Source organism: Vanellus vanellus (assembly GCF_965231255.1).
Source record: "Vanellus vanellus genome assembly, chromosome: 1".
NCBI lineage: Eukaryota > Metazoa > Chordata > Aves > Charadriiformes > Charadriidae > Vanellus > Vanellus vanellus.
The window spans coordinates 11,603,137-11,621,300 of record NC_138905.1 but is presented as its reverse complement, the minus strand read 5'-3'; the positions used below and the strand labels follow the sequence as shown (position 1 = coordinate 11,621,300).

General features: G+C 37.4%; 1 protein-coding gene across 5 annotated transcripts in view; it reads right to left on the bottom strand.

The window, feature by feature from the left end:
• CACNA2D1 (calcium voltage-gated channel auxiliary subunit alpha2delta 1) overlaps positions 1 to 18,164 on the bottom strand; it is a 437,732-nt gene that overhangs the window by 29,480 nt on the left and 390,088 nt on the right. For 2 of the 5 annotated variants that reach the window (XM_082498408.1, XM_082498410.1), the window contains 6 exons: positions 14,519 to 14,590; positions 13,350 to 13,421; positions 6,490 to 6,551; positions 4,216 to 4,307; positions 2,241 to 2,301; positions 346 to 443 (listed from right to left, as the gene is read on the bottom strand). In XM_082498408.1, coding sequence (XP_082354534.1) covers positions 346 to 443; positions 2,241 to 2,301; positions 4,216 to 4,307; positions 6,490 to 6,551; positions 13,350 to 13,421; positions 14,519 to 14,590 — 457 coding nt within the window. The remainder of the gene's footprint in view (positions 1 to 345; positions 444 to 2,240; positions 2,302 to 4,215; positions 4,308 to 6,489; positions 6,552 to 13,349; positions 13,422 to 14,518; positions 14,591 to 18,164) is intronic. The other 3 variants (XM_082498409.1, XM_082498411.1, XM_082498412.1) reach the window with 2 other exon arrangements.

Sequence of the window (18,164 nt, the reverse complement as noted above, 5' to 3'; positions counted from 1 at the left end):
GGCTGATGTGCTCAACAGAAAAAACTATAAATTCCAAATATTTGGAGTGTATTAAAATGAACGGTTATCTGCTGCTAAAACAGAATGCTGAGAGGAATAGTGGAAAATACTGCATGCATAATGCCCTGCAAACTTTCTTGAATAAACACAGAAAACTGCCAGCTAGTTTTGCAGTCTCTACCTTGGGTAGAAAATCCCAACACTAGATGTATTTCTACTATAAAAATAAGCGAAGATAAAAACCCGACCCACATGATTTGGGCATGAAAGCGGTCATCTTGATGAACTTTCATTTATAAGTACTTTCTGAAGGAAAAATTTCAGTGAATTAAGAAGAATACTTACATGACGAACTGCTTGGAGTATTTCTGTCAATAAATTCATTGAAATTTAATAGAAATTCAGTGTTGTTATCTGATTTTTTTACATCATTACAGTATTCTCTGAAAAACAACAAAACATCAGCCTTCTCAGATGTTTCCTTTGCTACTAAAACAGACAAATATGGGTTAGCAAGTTGAAAGTCCAAGCAGGATTGTGCAACTACAATGAGGTGGCTGGCACTACTACGTCCATTGACTTCCACAGTCAATATTGAATGTTGGCCATATTGAGTATTTCAGGCATCTACAGGAAATAAATTATTCAAGTGGCTGCCTAAATCTGAATTATCAGAAAACTCCATGTATAGAAAAAGGCATAGATTCCCAGAAAAAAACACTCAAAACCAGTGTAGGCCATGAAATTAGGAGATCATAGAGTCTATAATCTAAACAAGAAAATGTGCAGTGAATTTAGTTTGGTCCTCGGTTAAATTCTACTGGAAAGTACATGGACTGCTGTTTAAAACATAGACACTTCATGCTCAACTAAGGCGGGATTTATGGGATAAGGTCCTATCCTCTGAGAAGTCTTAAAGGCAATTTTAATAATATACAACATGTAAGCATATAAACACTCTTTGTTTTGACATATGCAAAACAGATAAACAGTAAACTACTGTCCTTTACATAATGTAATAAACCCAAGCAACAGATCATTGAGCAATTCACTGAATACAGGCAAGCACAATAAAAGTTGCTGGGCATTTTGAAGGCAAATATTAGACGGTGAATGGCATTAAACAACTTTAATTAAAATGTAGAGAGTATTCAACAGTAAAGCAGGGAGCTCTTGTTTTAAAAAAGCTTTTTATATTAAATTAATTTTACGAACAAAAGAAGTCTGTTCAAGTATTTCATATGAATAAGCTATCTTATTACCCTTTACTTACTTTACCATGATCCTGGAAGAATACAGGCAGAATTTGCCCTACTATACAAACACTCGCATTTAAACAGAGTTCAATATTAAGCAGTCTTTGTTCATGTAGATCAGCCTAACAACTAGGGACTTGCTGGAAACTGCTAATTGGTACAATTGATTATCAGTAACTTCAGTCCTTCAGGAAAAATAAATTAAACAGTTAAGCTGAGAAAAGATTTGAAGATAGAAGACTGTGTTTTACATACAAATCTATCTAAACCCATATAATTTTAAAAGGATACAGGAATTCATAAGGTAAATAAGAAATGGAACAATTCTTAACTGAACTTGATGGTACAGCCTTTCCTTTATTTATCATAACTATTTTTTAAAGGAACTTAATTTTTAAGAACTATTTACCATACTATGTTTCCCTAGAAAACATATATTTACAAGGTCAAAAAAGGCTACACAATTTCACACGAAAAAACAGGGAGCTAATGAACTTACTCAATCAATTTTCAATGACTCAACAAGTTTTCTTATTCAATGAGTCAAAAATTACTTCATCCTTAAGTGATAGAGAGCTTTGAAATACTTTATCTTGGAGTTGTAAAACGTCTCGAGTTAAGTATGATACCAATTTAACAAAAGAGAGGCTAAGGTACAAAGTTGTAAAATCTTAAAATTCACAGCCCAAGAAATGAACAGATACGTATAAGATTTCCATTAAAAACATAAGCAAATGACAACATGTCAGATTTTACAGCTCTCTGCTTAATATAAAAAGGAATCAGAGTCTGGAGATGCTATTTACATTCTAGCAAGAAGAAAAGATTGATCTTGTAGAACACAAATATAATTACTGTTCTTTTACTTAATATTTTTTTACCAAAATGAACTCTTGGTCAAATCTGTATTTTGTAAATGTCATTAATCTGATCAAAGGCTTACTTACTGCTGAAATAATACTTATTACTGGGAAATTAACCAACCTTGGTGCTATAAACGTATAGCCAGCTTCATCAAAATGATCAAGCTTCAGTGTTTCTGAATCTACAAAGACGAAGAGTAAACACCAAGTAAGTAAACTGGGCTTTTTGCCATCATCTTTCTCAAAATAATTGGCTAGCTTTTGCATGCATCCATGAATTTAGAAAGAAATGTTTATTTTGAGACCTTTTCCTGCTAATATACTGTACACTTCTCAGAATTTCACAGTATAGGAAGAAATTATTTGTTTATTATATACAACATACACCTGGCAAAAATAACGTATCTAACGACTTACTTAGAGAAGACATTTTATTAGCATGACAACACGAAAACATATGAGATGTTTTCATTAGAATAACAATCTGATAACAAAGAAATATTTGGGACACTGAGTTGTTAGAACATGAAGGAAAATGCTTCTAGTATTTTCTGCAATAAAGTTTAAAACCCATCCATATATGCATCACTTTAAATGCTACTGAAAATAATGGCTTCAAAAGCTGTATCACTGAACACTGATAGGACCAGACAAAGAAGGATCAGAGATTAGCAACATACTGAAATGTGCATGAAAACAGAAAAACCCTGCACTTTTTTTTTTTTTTTTTCTTCTCCTTTCTATTGCTATGGTACCCAATGACCATGGGAAAAATCCTGAGACAAAAAATACAGAGGAGCATATCCAGTAGGAATAGAAATATAAGTGAAAAATATCAACTGCAGTAGACAGAAGGAAATTGAGCAACAAGAATATACTTGCCCTTTTTGATTGCCACTATCCATCAGAAAGAGAAAGCAGGGAAACAGAAAAAAACAGGGTAAAGCAAAAGGGGTCACAAACCAATATTTTATTCAAACAGCCCCTTGAATAAAAATATTGTGCATAGATAGATCAAAGGTTCAATTTACATACAGCTGTAGTCTGGAAAAAAGACAAACATCCTTGAAGACTGAAGAATATGTCCCTCTCAATTATTTCTCAAGTACCTTCTATATACTGTGGCTATTTCAAGGGTCTGCTTTGCAGGTATTGTTGATGTAAGAGCAAAACCATCTAACCTAATCCATCAAGAGAACCGTACTCACTCACTAAAACTTCAATTTTAAACTATTTGCTATTTGACAAAGTTACAAAATAAATCACTGATGATTAAAAACTTGCCATACTCTACTTCATATGCAGGAGGTGATGGTAAAATTCAGTAATTTAGCACTAATCAAGTTTTCTCTAAACTAACAATATCTAGGCCTGTCAGAGAGATTCATAGTGCTTTTCTAACGTTCTATTTAACTGTACATTTGTTCAAGTTTATCATAATACTCAGATAAAGTTAAAAGGATGTGATAGGTTCTATTTGTTCTACTACCTAGATTACAGTTAAGCTATACCTAATAAACACAAAGCTTTTGAATACTCACAAGTATCATTTACAATTGTCTCTCCAGAATCTGTAAATGGCTTGAAATTAGTCTAGTCCAAAAAATACATTAAAACATCCACTACAACTATTTGTAAAGCGCAAAATAAAAACCTAGCTGCAAGCCAAACCAAACAGCACTTTCACATTAATCTATTTCTACAGGCAGCAGAGGTAATTTGCTAAATATAATACTGTAACTACTGTAAAAATAAAAAAAAAAAATACTTTACTACTATCATGACATCTAGCTAATAGAGTGAAAAAATTAGTATCCAGACCCTTAAAATGACAGCAACAGAGGATACACAAAGCAATGATTCTATAGGTACAGAGCAAGTGGGAAGGGATTGTCAGAGGAACCGGGGTACCTGCACATATTCTATCATTATAGAATATTTCTTGTTCCTTGGATGTTGCAATGGGGTTAGAATCATTGCTGCAGATTTTGGGTACATCATGATAACATCAGTGAATTCCACAAAATTTATTAATTTTAAATATTGCTTTTTTAAGTGAATCTGAAACTTAGCAGTACTAGCCAAGAACAGGGAACCTTCGTAGTACTTACATCTGGCTTGAGTTATTGGTTCTTCTATTTTGGCTTTAATATAATAAAAGCTGTATGATGGTAACACCAATGCCAAACTGCAACAGAAATGAGAAAAGTAAAGCAATTACGTCATTTGCAGCAGTTTTCCCATTTCAGCTTCTACGTGCTTTGAAAACAATCGTCATGAGGCAAGATTGTCATATCGTGACATACCAGCCCCACACTTTGTAATGGACAGAAGTAGGTTCATGCTGGTCTTAAAGTTCTCTGTGTTTATTTTCATTCTTATTTATGCCTTTAATCATAAATGCAGTTTTTAACGGATTTTCTAAATAACTGCAAATTATAAAATAGATTATTTCTTCTATCTTCCTCTAACACATTTAGCATCCCAATGTGACACATGTCAGCGATCACTGATAGTAAAAAAGAGTACGTGGCACTGCACAGAATTGCATGCATCATATAATGACAGACTCTCCCTTCGCTAATAAAACAACTATTGGTATGCATTAGGAAATGTATCTGGCAATACTTGAATTCACATTATGCTCAAGATGCAAAATATTTTCTTGAATCATGCAGTCACCACTAAAAACCTTTGAACATCCTTGTGTAATAACATTTTGAGATTTGCAAAGCATTTGCAATATATTTTCTTTTAGATTATACTTATTTTTGTTCAGAAAATATAGGGCTTCTTTTTGCTACTAAATTCAATGCAAGTGTAGAAGAGTTCAGCTCTGAAAAGGTATGTAAAGGACAGGAGGTACGAGTAATCGTTAAAGAGGTAACATCATCTCCCACATCACATCCTTAATATTTGCACTCGGATTTCATGACTGTAAAACTGCAATGGTTTCTAATAGATAGCTGCAGAAATTAACATTAAAAAAGTTGTACAATTGAGCCATAAATGAGATGACCTTTAATGATACATTTGCCATTTAAACAGAACGTAAGTGAGATTGCTGAATATTCAGTGTAGCCTTCTACCAATCCTCCTCTAGGGAAATCAGCAGCAGTTTACCTGTCATTAACAGTTACTGCTAGCAGAAATTGCTAATTAAAATCTATAATTTTATGTTTAATAGGTTTGCTGCAATGTGACTTCATGGATTTATTGCCGTATCTCATGCCAGGGAGCTCAGTAAGAATTAAGAAGTCATATAAATGAAATGTATCTCTTTACCGATTGCTAGATGTCATAGTCTGATAAAAAACTTTCTTTTCTTACAGAGTATAAAGATAGAGGCAGTTCAACAGAAAAATGGCATGCTGAATAAAAGATAAAGTCCTACATTTACATTATATTGTTAAAACTGATTTGTTTTGCATATAAATTAACGTTGGCATTTTCTTTGGCTGTACACATGGGAACCAGCTTGGCTGAGGACTACTGTAATTCACCACAATAAAAATATCATTTTGGTAAAAATTTGACTTAATATTTGTACCATCTAGTTTTGAGCTAGAGTAGTTTAACCTTGCTGGGACTTGGTAAACCTTAACTTGCTTTGGACAATGTCGAGTTGCTATATTCTTTCTAGTGTTTCAGAGCTGTCTGCTTAAATGAGTTTGAAACAATATACACACCGACATTGCATTCAAGGGGGGACGTGATTTTACCCATTACTTAATTTTTTCCTGCTGTCACTTACCGTGTGATTTTTATATGCAAAACAGTATAAATGATAATTAGCCAAAACTTGTCACAAACAGATACAGATTTTGGAGATAATCAGTAGCATAGTTCTTGCCCTTAAGATCTGACATGAATGTCAGCAAAGTCACGATATATGTGATGACTGCGACTGAAAAAGATTTCCACATAACATGTCGCATTTTTTACTTAGACCGAAATATAGCATCTTCCTTTTTAATATGCATATTAAAACAAGAACACGGAGACAACGCAGAGGTGAAATAAGAGGAGGAATCTAAGAGAAAATGTACAATTAAGAATCAAACTATGGTGTGATACAGAAAGTAGGAGGAAAAGCAAGATTCTTAACATCAGTCGTAAAACCTTTTTTTTCCTACATACTGAAGTAGCCTCGTGAAAAATGTCAACAGTTGGATGAAAGACTGAGGTTCTGGTCCTTAGACAGAGCAACAATTCTGAGCTGTAAAGGAACCCAGCAAACCCTGTAGGCCTGGACACAAGATGATCTGGTTCTGACTTAGCTAATATAGAAAATGTAATGCTAAAAATATTAACCAAAATAAACAAAAAAGATGTTTAACTAAACAAGTCAGAGAACAGAAATAGGTTACCTGTAATCAGTGCCATTCACAGCAGTCCATGTATACGTTCTGTTTCCTTTATCTATATATCTCTGCAAAGACATATTGGTGAAAAACTAAATTATTAACTCTGAAGCCTCAACAAGTGTGCCTTTTTCTTGAGAAATGTAGTGTAAAATCAAGTACAAATCTGTTGGAATTCTATTTATTTTGCTAAAAACACGAGCTGAGCTGCAACCCGTTTTCTTAAACATTTTCCAAACTTGTATTATACAAAAGAATTGCTGATATCCTTTCAATTGAACATTAATGAAATGCAAGTTTAAATAGAACAAGACAAATATTACTTATCATTTTCCCTTTTAAATTCATTAGTCAGGCCTACGCACATTTTTTTTCTATGTGTTTTAAATTTGATAAAAGATGTTATCTCCTTTACAGACCATTTTGCAGTTAAAATATGAAAAATAAAAAACCCAAACAATTAAAAAAGAAGACTTTGTAAGTAACTCTTTAATTACAAAAGCCCCAGTACCTGTTCTTTCAGGTCACAGTACCAGTGGCTAAATGAATTTAAATTTCATTTATATCAATGGGCGCATTCAGGTAGTCCTGATTGTATAATCAACCCATGCTAAACGCACATGTGTTCTTAATCTCATTAGAAGGCTCTTGAATTTGTGAAAATTTTAACATGGAAGTAAATATTTATTTTTAAATAACTTAATACATTAGGATAAGCTTTACCACTCACTTTCTTTTGGTATGAAAAATGATGTGATAGACATAGTCCAACAGTTCCCCATAGATTTAATCATTAATGCAGCTGGCTGGCATTGTTTTACTCAGTTTGCCACTTTGAAAACAACAAGTTTATGCCAACTTTAACATATTATTATTTTACAATTAGAGATTTGTAAGTATGCCAGCAATGAAGCCTCTGCAGCTGTTGCACTGCAACATTACAAAATACCTCTATGTTCTTTACTTCCCTGTAGTAAAACATAAGTGTGAAAATGACCATGGTTATGAAAAAGAGGTGTGTTTTTTGACATTTATGATTTGAAACCTTCTCATTACCTGGCTTTTCAGCACAGCATGACAGTGTAAACAATTTAATATTCAATTTAGGAAAAAAAAAAAAAAGAAAAGAAAAAAAAAGATGCTTTTATCAGTGTCTCATGCCCTGATATATTTTATATGTAAGATAAAAAAGTGGCTGAAGAGATTTTTTCCAAGCCTATTTATATTTAATAATGTGCCTATACTATTACTTCACCTCAAGAATAAGCAGACGTTTGAATCTAGCACCAGGAACCTGTCCAAATCCATGCCATGGGTTGCCCACCATGTCCGGTGGCAAGAGAAATGCAGTGCCCAAGGTGGGAGGGAAGGAAGAGAAGAACTGGGCTCATATTAAATGCTGTTGCCACCAGTGCTGTGAACATGCTTGAAAGCGAACTGGCTGAAACCTCCCTTCAAAGATAACCCAGCAGATCACGTGTCTTCAGACGTGAGTTCCCATTCCCCTCTGCCGACTTCACTACTGAGCAGTGTGAGACCATCTCACCCCTAGCTGGTCACTGCCAAAGAACCTACACATGTTACTGCAATTTTTGTGACCCTTCAGTTTTCACTGCTGCCCACCCCGGCTGCCCGAACGTGGCAATGCTTTTGTTCCTATGGCATCTTCTCTGTTAGCTGGAAAGCCCCTGAGGCCTTGGGAGACTCCAGCGCACCCCACCCACACTTTCTGCAAGTCCAGTCTCTATGCTGTAGTATGAGGTCATCTCCCAAGACGCTGCTGGGGCCAGCTGCAATACAAAAGGAAAGCAATGCAAACTTAAACCAAAAAGCAAAACAAAAAGGACATCAATTTTAAACCTCAAAACTGCAACTGTCAGTTCAGAGCAACTGACCGCGGCAGCCCTTTTTATAAGAAAATATATGAAGCTATCAAGTGCAAAGTGGTGCATGGCTCACGCATGGCCTGTGGTCTGAAGCAGCATTATTCTGGCTCTAGCAGCCTGGAGCTGGGCGGGTGCAGTGGCTCGAAGCAGTCACCATTGCCAGCCATTTCTGGCTGCTCCCGTCTCTCACAGAGGTCCGAGTACAGGAAGAACTCTTGGGCTGTGATGCAAGAGGAGGTGAGGGACATTGATGTCGCTGGGCACTTCAAGCATCTGGGATCAAAAGGCTTGGGAAGTTCTATTCAAACACAGATTGTGGTTGGGGCCGCGCAGAACTGACACATTCTCATGCACTCAGGGACATCACATTCCCGACGTCCCTTCCGATGCTGTCGCTGACTCCAACATTTGCAAGCGTAAATGCTTCCCCTCCCTCCCTCTCTGGGCAAACAGTTTCAGGACCAACTATTTCAGAACTTTTTTATCACACAGCCTGAGATCTCTTCAACAACTTTTCCATGAATGCAATTTCTTGTATAACCCCAATGATATTGTGTTTTTGTGACCTTCTCATTCTCCATTTTCTAATCACCTTCACAGAGCCCTTTTCACCCATAGGACAGGAGAGGCCCTCCTTAAACAAAATAACAACACATGTCTGAAAATGTCCCAGTGAGTCCCTCCCTTCGGGAGCAGTTTATTCCCAACGCAGAAGCCAGCAGGACTTCAGACTCTCCGACAGTGGGTCAGGAATGACCCAGTCTCCCTTCAGAATTGGGGAACAGGCTGGTGGCTTCCTAGACAGTGTGGGCTCCTGACACAGATGAGGTAGCAGAATTGACATCAGATGGGGCCTACCCTCCCTGCCCCAGGAGGGCCCTATTCAATCACCATCCTCCAATAGTGGAACCATTCAGAAAAAGGCACTTTTTTTTTTTTGATACAGCAGGATTTCCCCATAGATTGTAAAGCAGCATTGTAAAGCCTTACTCAGGAGGGCTGGGATGGGGGCTTTATTGTGGGAAAGCACAGCAGAGTCCTGGCAGAAGGCAAGGGGACTGCTGGTAGAGGTGTCTGCTCTAGAAGAACATGGGAAGAGGGGAAAAACAGCATGAAGTCAGACACAGAGGAGCGTGGGATTCATAGACAGTGGGACTCCACAGGTTCAGGGACCATAACTTACAGGCACACTTTGCACCCAGACTACGTAAGTGTATAAGGCTTGAGTTAAGTTGACTTCACTTACACAGACTAAAGTAGGAAAATATGACTTTGCTGCCTACATGATTCTGTGATCATCATTATCATCATCCTTCAGCTAAGATCAACTACATTTACATTTGTCTGCCTCCGCTGAACCTGAGGTTCTGTACTCAAGAAGAGAGTCTATGAGGTTCTTCACTTTCTGAACAGAGTATCAGAAGGAAGACATCACCAAACACCGAGTCAAATTCCCTAGACTCTGAGATATAATAAAATACCATGCCAACCTTTCTGCAACAGAGTCACAATCTTGTCAGCAGGCAGTTGAATGAAAATACAGATTTTAATGTCTCCTCATAGGTGGACACATATGCACATAAAGCCACTGATCTCCTCAATGACACCCATAGGTCAGGAATAAAAAATGCCTCTGATGGATTTGCTTTTAAATTATACTATCAGAAGCAGCGTGCTTTGTCAAATCCAGTGTAGATACTAAAAGGCTGAGGAATGGTCATGAGATGTCCAGCTCGGGAGTCCTCAGCATAGGAAAGACATGGACCTGTTGCAGGATGTCCAGAGGAGGGCCACATAAATGATCAGAGGAATGGAACATCTCTCCTGTGAAGACAGGCTGGGAGAGTTGAGGTTGTTCAGCTTGGAGAAGAGAAGGCTCTGGGGAGACCTTATTGAGGTCTTTCAATACTTAAAGGGAGCTTAAAAGAAAGATGAGGACAGACATTTTAGTAGGACAGGCAGTGATAGGACAAGGTGATTTAAACAAAAGAAAGTAGATTTAGACTAGATATAAGGAAGAATTTTTTTTTATAATGAGGGTGGAGAAACATTGGAACATGTTGCTCCGAGGGGTGGTAGGTGCCCCATCCCTGGGAACGTACAAGGTCAGGTTGGACAAGACTCTAATCAACCTGATCTACTTGAAGATGTCCCTGCGCATTGCAGGGGGGTTGGACTAGATGACCTATAAAGGTCCCTTCCAATCCAAACTATTCTATGATTCTAAGTATGTTCCCAAAGGTCTGTCGTGGAACCAAATGACCATGAGCTGGACATTGTGAAATCACAGCCTGGATAAACCATTGAGACATGCTTCAGAAATTTCAGCTCCATTTTCAGCCTCATCTAGCAATGAGAATGTGTATAACCACTGATTTTTCACCCACAAAAACAATTAACATTCTACCATGTTTAATGAAAAGATAGACTACAACTATGAAATATTTTTTGTGTACCAAAATGAGAATAAGTATATAAAAATCTTGCCTTGATGCAGAATTGTGTCAGAGGACAGGTAAGAGGTACTGTTTAATATTGGGCATCACTTGGTGTAATCTGGCCAAAATTTAAAACAGAGTTTAAAAGTTGCTACCATCTATCAGACAATGAATGGAATATAAGTAAGGAATGTGCTGTTTTTAACAGAATAGAACACCCCAAAATTCTGAGGCCTGATTTCCTGTCAATTTACCTTGATTAGATTCTGTAACATATGTCTTTTGAGAAGAAGGAACTTTATATTGGAACATTTTGCTATTTAGGTACAGACAGCAGAGCCATTGGAGATATAAAAGTTACAGGAGATCAACAGGAGAGAGCATGGTGTTAATATACATGAAAAATTAATTGCATACTGCCAAGCAATTCTGCTGAGTATTGTTATGGTGTGCATATATATATATATATAAGGTTGGTGTAGTGTCTGCTTGGTGTTATATTTGCTTCACATTCTTCTGCTAAGTCATTAAATTAGCTATCTTCAAGCTGTTTTACATTCAGAGCAAAACAGTTTTAAAAAGCTTTTGGAGAAACTTGACCCAGGGAACTACAGGCCAGTCAGTCTCACCTCTGTGCCTAGCAAGATCATGGAGCAGATCCTCCTGGAAACTCTGCTGAGGCACATAGAAAACAAGGTGATTGGTGGCAGCCAGCATGGCTTCACCAAGGGCAAGTCATGCCTGAAAAATATGGTGGCCTTCTATGAAGGGGTTACAGAGGCAGTGGAAAAGGGAAAATCAACTGATGCCATCTACCTGGACTTGTGCAAAACGTTTGACACCCTCCCACATGGTCGCACTCAAAGAATTGTGGTCAACAGCTCGATGTCCAAGAGGAGAGCAGTGACAAGTGGCGATCCTCAGGGGTCGGTACTGGGACCTGTACTGTTCAACATCTTTGTCGGCGACATGGACAGTGGGGTTGAGTGCACCCTCAGCAAGTTTGACAATAATAACAAGCTGTTTGGCGAGGTAGACACGCTGGAGGGGAGGGATGCCATCCAGAGGGACCTGGACAGGCTGCAGAGCTGGGCCCAAGCCAACCTCATGCAGTTCAACAAGACCAAGTGCAAGGTCTTACATCTGTGTCGGGGCAATCCCAAGCACAAATACAGGCTCGGCGGGGAATGGCTGGAGAGCAGCCCTGAGGAGAAGGACCTGGGGGTGCTGATTGACAAGAAGCTCAACATGAGCCAGCAGTGTGGGATCACAGCGCAGAAGGCCAACCATATCCTGGGCTGCATCAAAGCAAGTGTGTCCAGCAGGTCAAAGGAGGTGATTCTGCCCCTCTACTCCACTCTCGTGAGACTCCACCTGGAGTACTGCATCCAGCTCTGGAATCCCCAACATTAGAAGGATGCGTACTTGCTGGAGCGTGTCCAGAGGAGAGCCACGAGGATGATCCGAGGGCTGGAGCACCTCTCCTATGAGGAGAAGCTGAAAGAGTTGGGGCTGTTCAGCCTGGAGAAGAGAAGGCTCCAGGGAGATCTTATTGCAGCCTTCCAGTCCCTAAAGGGGGCCTACAGGAGAGCTGGGGAAGGACTTTTTACTTGGGCATGTAGCGATAGGACGAGGGGAATGGCTTTAAACTGGAAGAGGGCAGGTTCAGATTGAACATTAGGAAGAAGTTTTTCACTGTGAGGGTGGTGAGGCACTGGCACAGGTTGCCCAGAGAGGTTGTTGAGGCCCCATCCCTGGAGGTGTTCAAGGCCAGGCTGGACGTGGCCTTGGGCAACCTGGTCTGGTGGGAGGTGTCCCTGCCTATGGCAGGGGGGTTGAAACTCGATGATCTTCAAGGTCCTTTCCAACCTAAATCATTCTATGATTTTAAGTGTAACTGTGGAGTATACTCTGACCAGAACTGCTCTTTTGCCACACCAGTCCTGATTTCTTCTCATTACAGTCCCGAAGAAGTAGAGCATACATGTAAGGATCCATATAAAATCTGAATATTTCTTATTGCTAGGAAAGAGTAGCAATCTTTGTTATGAATGAGCATTTTGGACAGGGAAACAAGGAACACCACACACTGTTCAGATAGTACAAGTATGTAATATAACTGTAAGATGAATTCTCTTATCCCAAATAGTCTTCATTTATGGCACATAAATGTTATATTTTTTCTCACTACTTTCTTCCACCGCAATATAAACTACCAAACCCATCCTCACACATCTCCACAGGCAAATTAAATACTTTGTTTTGGGATTCATACACAGAAGTAGGCTGGGCCCATTTCCTGGTACAAAGTGTAAGACCTCATCAACAACTGCCTGATTAATGATGCACCAAAGAAACCAAGAAACAAAACAATTCTTTTTTCAGAAGTACATAATTTCTTTCAGTGTAAGACAGTAAAGCTAGCAAATCAAAAGGGAAAAATGATACAAACTGACATTACAGAATGAACGTCTTTTCACCATTTCACAGTATTTTTCTGGTTTTGTTCCAGTAAATGTAATTGCCTGTGTTCCTATCTTACCTCATCTTGGGACTTGACCAGTGTTTCAAATGTTTTTTCTCCACTTTCCCCATCTATCATTTTCTTCCGGATCTATAGGCAAGGAAGAAAGAAAAACTATGTGTTGCATGTATAATGTATATAATACTTCATATAATATATATAACATAATATATATTATATATTTTACAAAATATATATTGTATATAACATTTCATAAAAACACAGAAAATGGTAATGCATATGAGAGTCATAGCTCTTTAAAAAAAAGTTAAGTTTCCAGTATTCGGGTTTTTCTAATTAAAAGTTGCTTTATCCAAACATATACTGAATCAGTAGAGTTATGAAACAACAACTCTGGTATATGTTGCATAGCAAGACCATCCCATAAAACCCCTTGATGTTGGGCACTAGAAAGAGTATGAATTCTGCGTGGAGGAGGAAGAGTTTTGTCTAGCAGTTCTTGCGCTCCCCAGCACATCTGTGTGGTTCTGATAGCAGCAGTGATTCCCAAAAACATTTTTATTCCAGTCTAAGAGTCATTCTTGTCTGAAACAGGAGTGTTAAAGAACCTTAAGGTGGAATTTAACAGATACCAATAGTGTCATTATGAAAGAACAATTGCAAATGAAGTGAAAAAATGCGAAAAATATGTAAAATGTTTAAAACCCCTGTATTTTATTTCATGAAATTAAAAAAACATTTTTAAAAATTCTGATTTCTGAATGTATTACAAAATTAGTAACTGAAAATATACAGAGGAATTTTTGTCAAGACTTTATTTCTCAGTTCTCTCTCACCACAGCAATATACTTGCATTAGAGATAGGAAAATACTTCTAAAATATTTCAGGTAATATTTTAATATCCTATTAAAAATTGTTCTGTTTAAAAAAAGAAAAAAAATACAAGCCCCCTTCCCAAGAATTGTCTTTAATGAAGAAGAAAGAAGAATTAAGAATTTAAAAATGAGAGGAATATAATGCATTGCCTTTGCCCACAAATAATACTGGTTTTCAATTTGTTTCATTATAAATTCATCTCTCTATAAAGTCATCATCTTGACAAATTAAAAATTTAAATTCATAGTGAAATAAATTCCCATTCAAAATCTTGAACATTTATTGCTTTTCAGTTGCTATACAGTGAAATACAAGCAGCAACAAGTAGTAAGAAACCAGGTAATCTCACCTCAACTTTAATATCATTTTCCAATTCAGCATCTAGAAAATCCAGCGTAACAGGCTCCTGGGATTTAGGATTCTGAAGCAGAAGATATTGAATGATCAAGTAATAAAGACAGAGTACCGTAATGTTACAAATCATTCTAATCCCATTATTTCAAAGGAAGCTACTTAACTGGGTGTACTTACCCATCTATTTCAATCTTTTATAACATGATGAATTACTAGTGGCCCTTTCTCATTTATTTTATTTCATTGGGTAGAGGGGTTAATTGGATAAGTGAAAATCAAATTAATGCTAATGGCCAGTGTCCATCCACAGTCTGTCATGTATGGGGTGCTGCTCTCCCTACTGCTGATGTGTCATGGACTGTAAGGGTGAGAAAAGACACATCAGAGGAAGCATCAGATATGAGATTTTGTTCCAGAGAAATTTGGGAGAGTTTTCCAGCTGACCAGTAAGATGGGGCAACTGTACTCTTCTGCAGTTTTGCCAAAAGCAGGCTACAGGCTTGCCATTATGATGTGGAAATGGACTGTGGGTCAAGACTCAAAGAGGCAGCAATTATAGTAAATTATTTGTTTGTCATAAAAAACACTGTTATTGTCAGCATTACAGGACTTCCCTGTACACCTTGTGGTTTTGAATGAATGTCTCGACATCAGTACTGTTATCTGAACTTAAGAGATGGAAACCTGTAGTACAGAAATACTGTGACCCAGCAGCTTCAAGACCTACGAAGTGTACATGATGTCAGCCCTCAACTATGGAGCACAGAGAAGTTTGGTGGTCTGCATCTGTAGTAACCCTCGTCCCATAAGAGTGGGGGAAGACCTTTGTAGCACTGCTGAAGTATGACCACCCTCCAGCCTCTACTCCCTTCTGGGTTACTGTCTGCATTTACTTGGACAGAGCCCTTTTCCGTATCAGTTTTTAAGAATCCAACTCTTTTTTTTTTTTTTTTTTTTTTTTTGGGGGGGGGGGGATAGTTTTGGCTAAGCCCCATTGACTTTATATTATGTATGGTAGAAAAAAAATGGTATGGGGCTATTTAATCATTTAAATCTGATAGTTTAGAATAAAATATGAAAAAAATCCAGTTTGCGTTGTTTGATTTTTTTTTGATTGATAATACTTTGCGTTGTGTAATAGGACAGTTCATCCATTAAAGGATCTCAAGGCCTAGTTTTATCAGTAACTGAGCACAGTTTCTCATATGATTAGCAAGACAAAAATTGTCATTAGCCAATACTATTACTTCAAGACTACTGTAAATTCTGATAATGACATTTTTAGAGGATTTCAGTGATTTAGCTATACTAACAGGGTAGACTAAAGTCCATTCTTTCAAAATTATTATTATGTTCCTTCTATCCTAACATTGTCTGGCAAAGGTACATGAAAAATATACTTGTGACTATTCTATCAAAGAATGCAAGCATGTTTCATCACAATTTATGTATGTAATTCCAGTTCCTACTGGAAAGAAAGTAACGTCCTCAATAGCTGATAAAAGATGCCTTCATATAATGGACTGGAACATTAAAAGCTTAACAGTAGTCCATATTTTCAAGACTGTATTATAGAACAGTGTTAGAAGACAAAAGATGATTCCTTCATATTCTTGAGAAGGAAATGTGCATGTTTCTGGGTGTATAGAATCATTCCTGTTCTTAGCAAGACTTATGGTCTGCTAAGAGAAAAGCCAATAAATTTATTCTCAGAAAGAGAATATGCCCTGGAAAGATTTCAGACAAAGATCCTGGGCTTTTCATTTAAATGTCTATTGATAACTTCAAAGACATTTTTATATTCCTATTTGTATAGGATAGATAAAACTAGCAACTTTAATATAGTAGCATTAACATATGCTCTCTGCTAATTCAAAACAATTTAATTATTGTTATGCAGTTTCTTTCCCCCCCGCCCAAATCCACAGTCTCAAAATAAATAGCAAAAGGCTAAAACGTAAAAATAAATAAAAAAAATACATTTTCTTACATGCAATGGATAATGAATAGCATGGTCAAACCGAAACAGCATGCATGAAGGCATTGGCATGGCAGAGGAGGCATTTGTGAAGTTCACATTCCATTCCAACACACAAAGGAAAGGAGAAGAAAAGAAATGGTAAAAAATGGAAAAAAAAAAGCCATCACATCAAATCAAGGTCAATATTCATTTCAAATGATAACCTGGGCTAGCCATCGTTAAGGAGTCCCAAAGACAAAATAGTCCACTTTAACAGTCCTTCAAAATTCAAGTATACATTAAGTGTTTGTTCTTGTTCTTTTTAAGACTTACATCACCACACATTCTTTATAAGGTGCTTATTAATGACTTAATTGGTGAAGAAACTAAGCATAGATCGATAGATTATGTGGTGTGCCTGAGGCACAAAGAAGTCCATTAGAAATTAGAATAGAAGATTCCTAGACCCGTACTTTAAATGGAAGACTATTTTCCCTGCTATGCCTTTTCCCCCAAGAATGTGGTTTTACCAGTATTTGGGCTCCATAATTTTTTCTTCCAAGGTTGCCATTTAGTGGGGTTTATTCCAAGCCATGAAGAAACAAACTTACTGTTCAGTTTGCTCTTCTCTTTTTCCAGTCATGCACATGACATGACTAGAATAAACACACCACCACCACATTCACCAGCACAACTTAATACAACAAAACAGAAGTAAATCACTAGCAACGAAGCATGCAAATAAAGGTAGTGCGATCCATTTTCAGCATGACAAATAAAGGCAAAGATCTATTACTTCAATGACAAATCAAGAAGAAATCAAAGAAAGAAAGAACTGGTGCAGCAACGTAAAAAAAAAAAAACCTGTTTATGAAAATGTTATTTTTGTGTGTTTTGGGAGGTCAGTATTCTCACAAATTCTACAGAAGTCTTCTTTGGTGTGAGTTGCAGGAGCCTAGTTCCTACTCACACCTGCAGTGCTAATGAAGACATGGGCTGTTAGGGTTTTACAATAAATTCTGATAATTAGGCAGCAAAATCCTGGGCCCCAGAGAGAGAGGCAGGGGCATGTGGTGAGGATGGGAGCCCAGAGCTGCACCTCCCTGGGCAGCCGGCACAGCCAGGGAAACCCACCAACAGCCAAGGGTGCGTGGAAAATTGAGATTTTTTTATGTTCCAGTGCTGTTTTCTCCAGTGCATAAACAAAAAAACCTAGCCCAGAGGTGGTCTTCTACATGTGGTATAAGCACAGCCACTAGAGGCTCATTGAAACGACTGAACTGAATTAAGTCGGGATTTTACACCATGTTTTACTGGTGGTATTATGTAAACCACCAGTTTTGCATTATATATTCCCATACATGTAAGAAATTAACATGGTATATTGTACCTAGTTTTGTTATTTTGTAGTTACATAGTTAATCTTTTCTATACTTTAATGATTCTTAAGTTTTCATTAAGTGCTCAGGGATTGCATTACATAAATGTTACTAATTTCCTTTTCCCTGTTCGCTTAATGGCAGTTAATCCTCTGGAGCTGGGTTTGCTAAACTGAGCAACCTGATGTAAACAGCAGATAAAACATATGCCCTATCCTGACTTCCCCGGAAAAAAAAACCTGAACAGTTCATTCGAAGTCTGTAATGTTATACAGCATACACTGTACAATAACATTTAACAA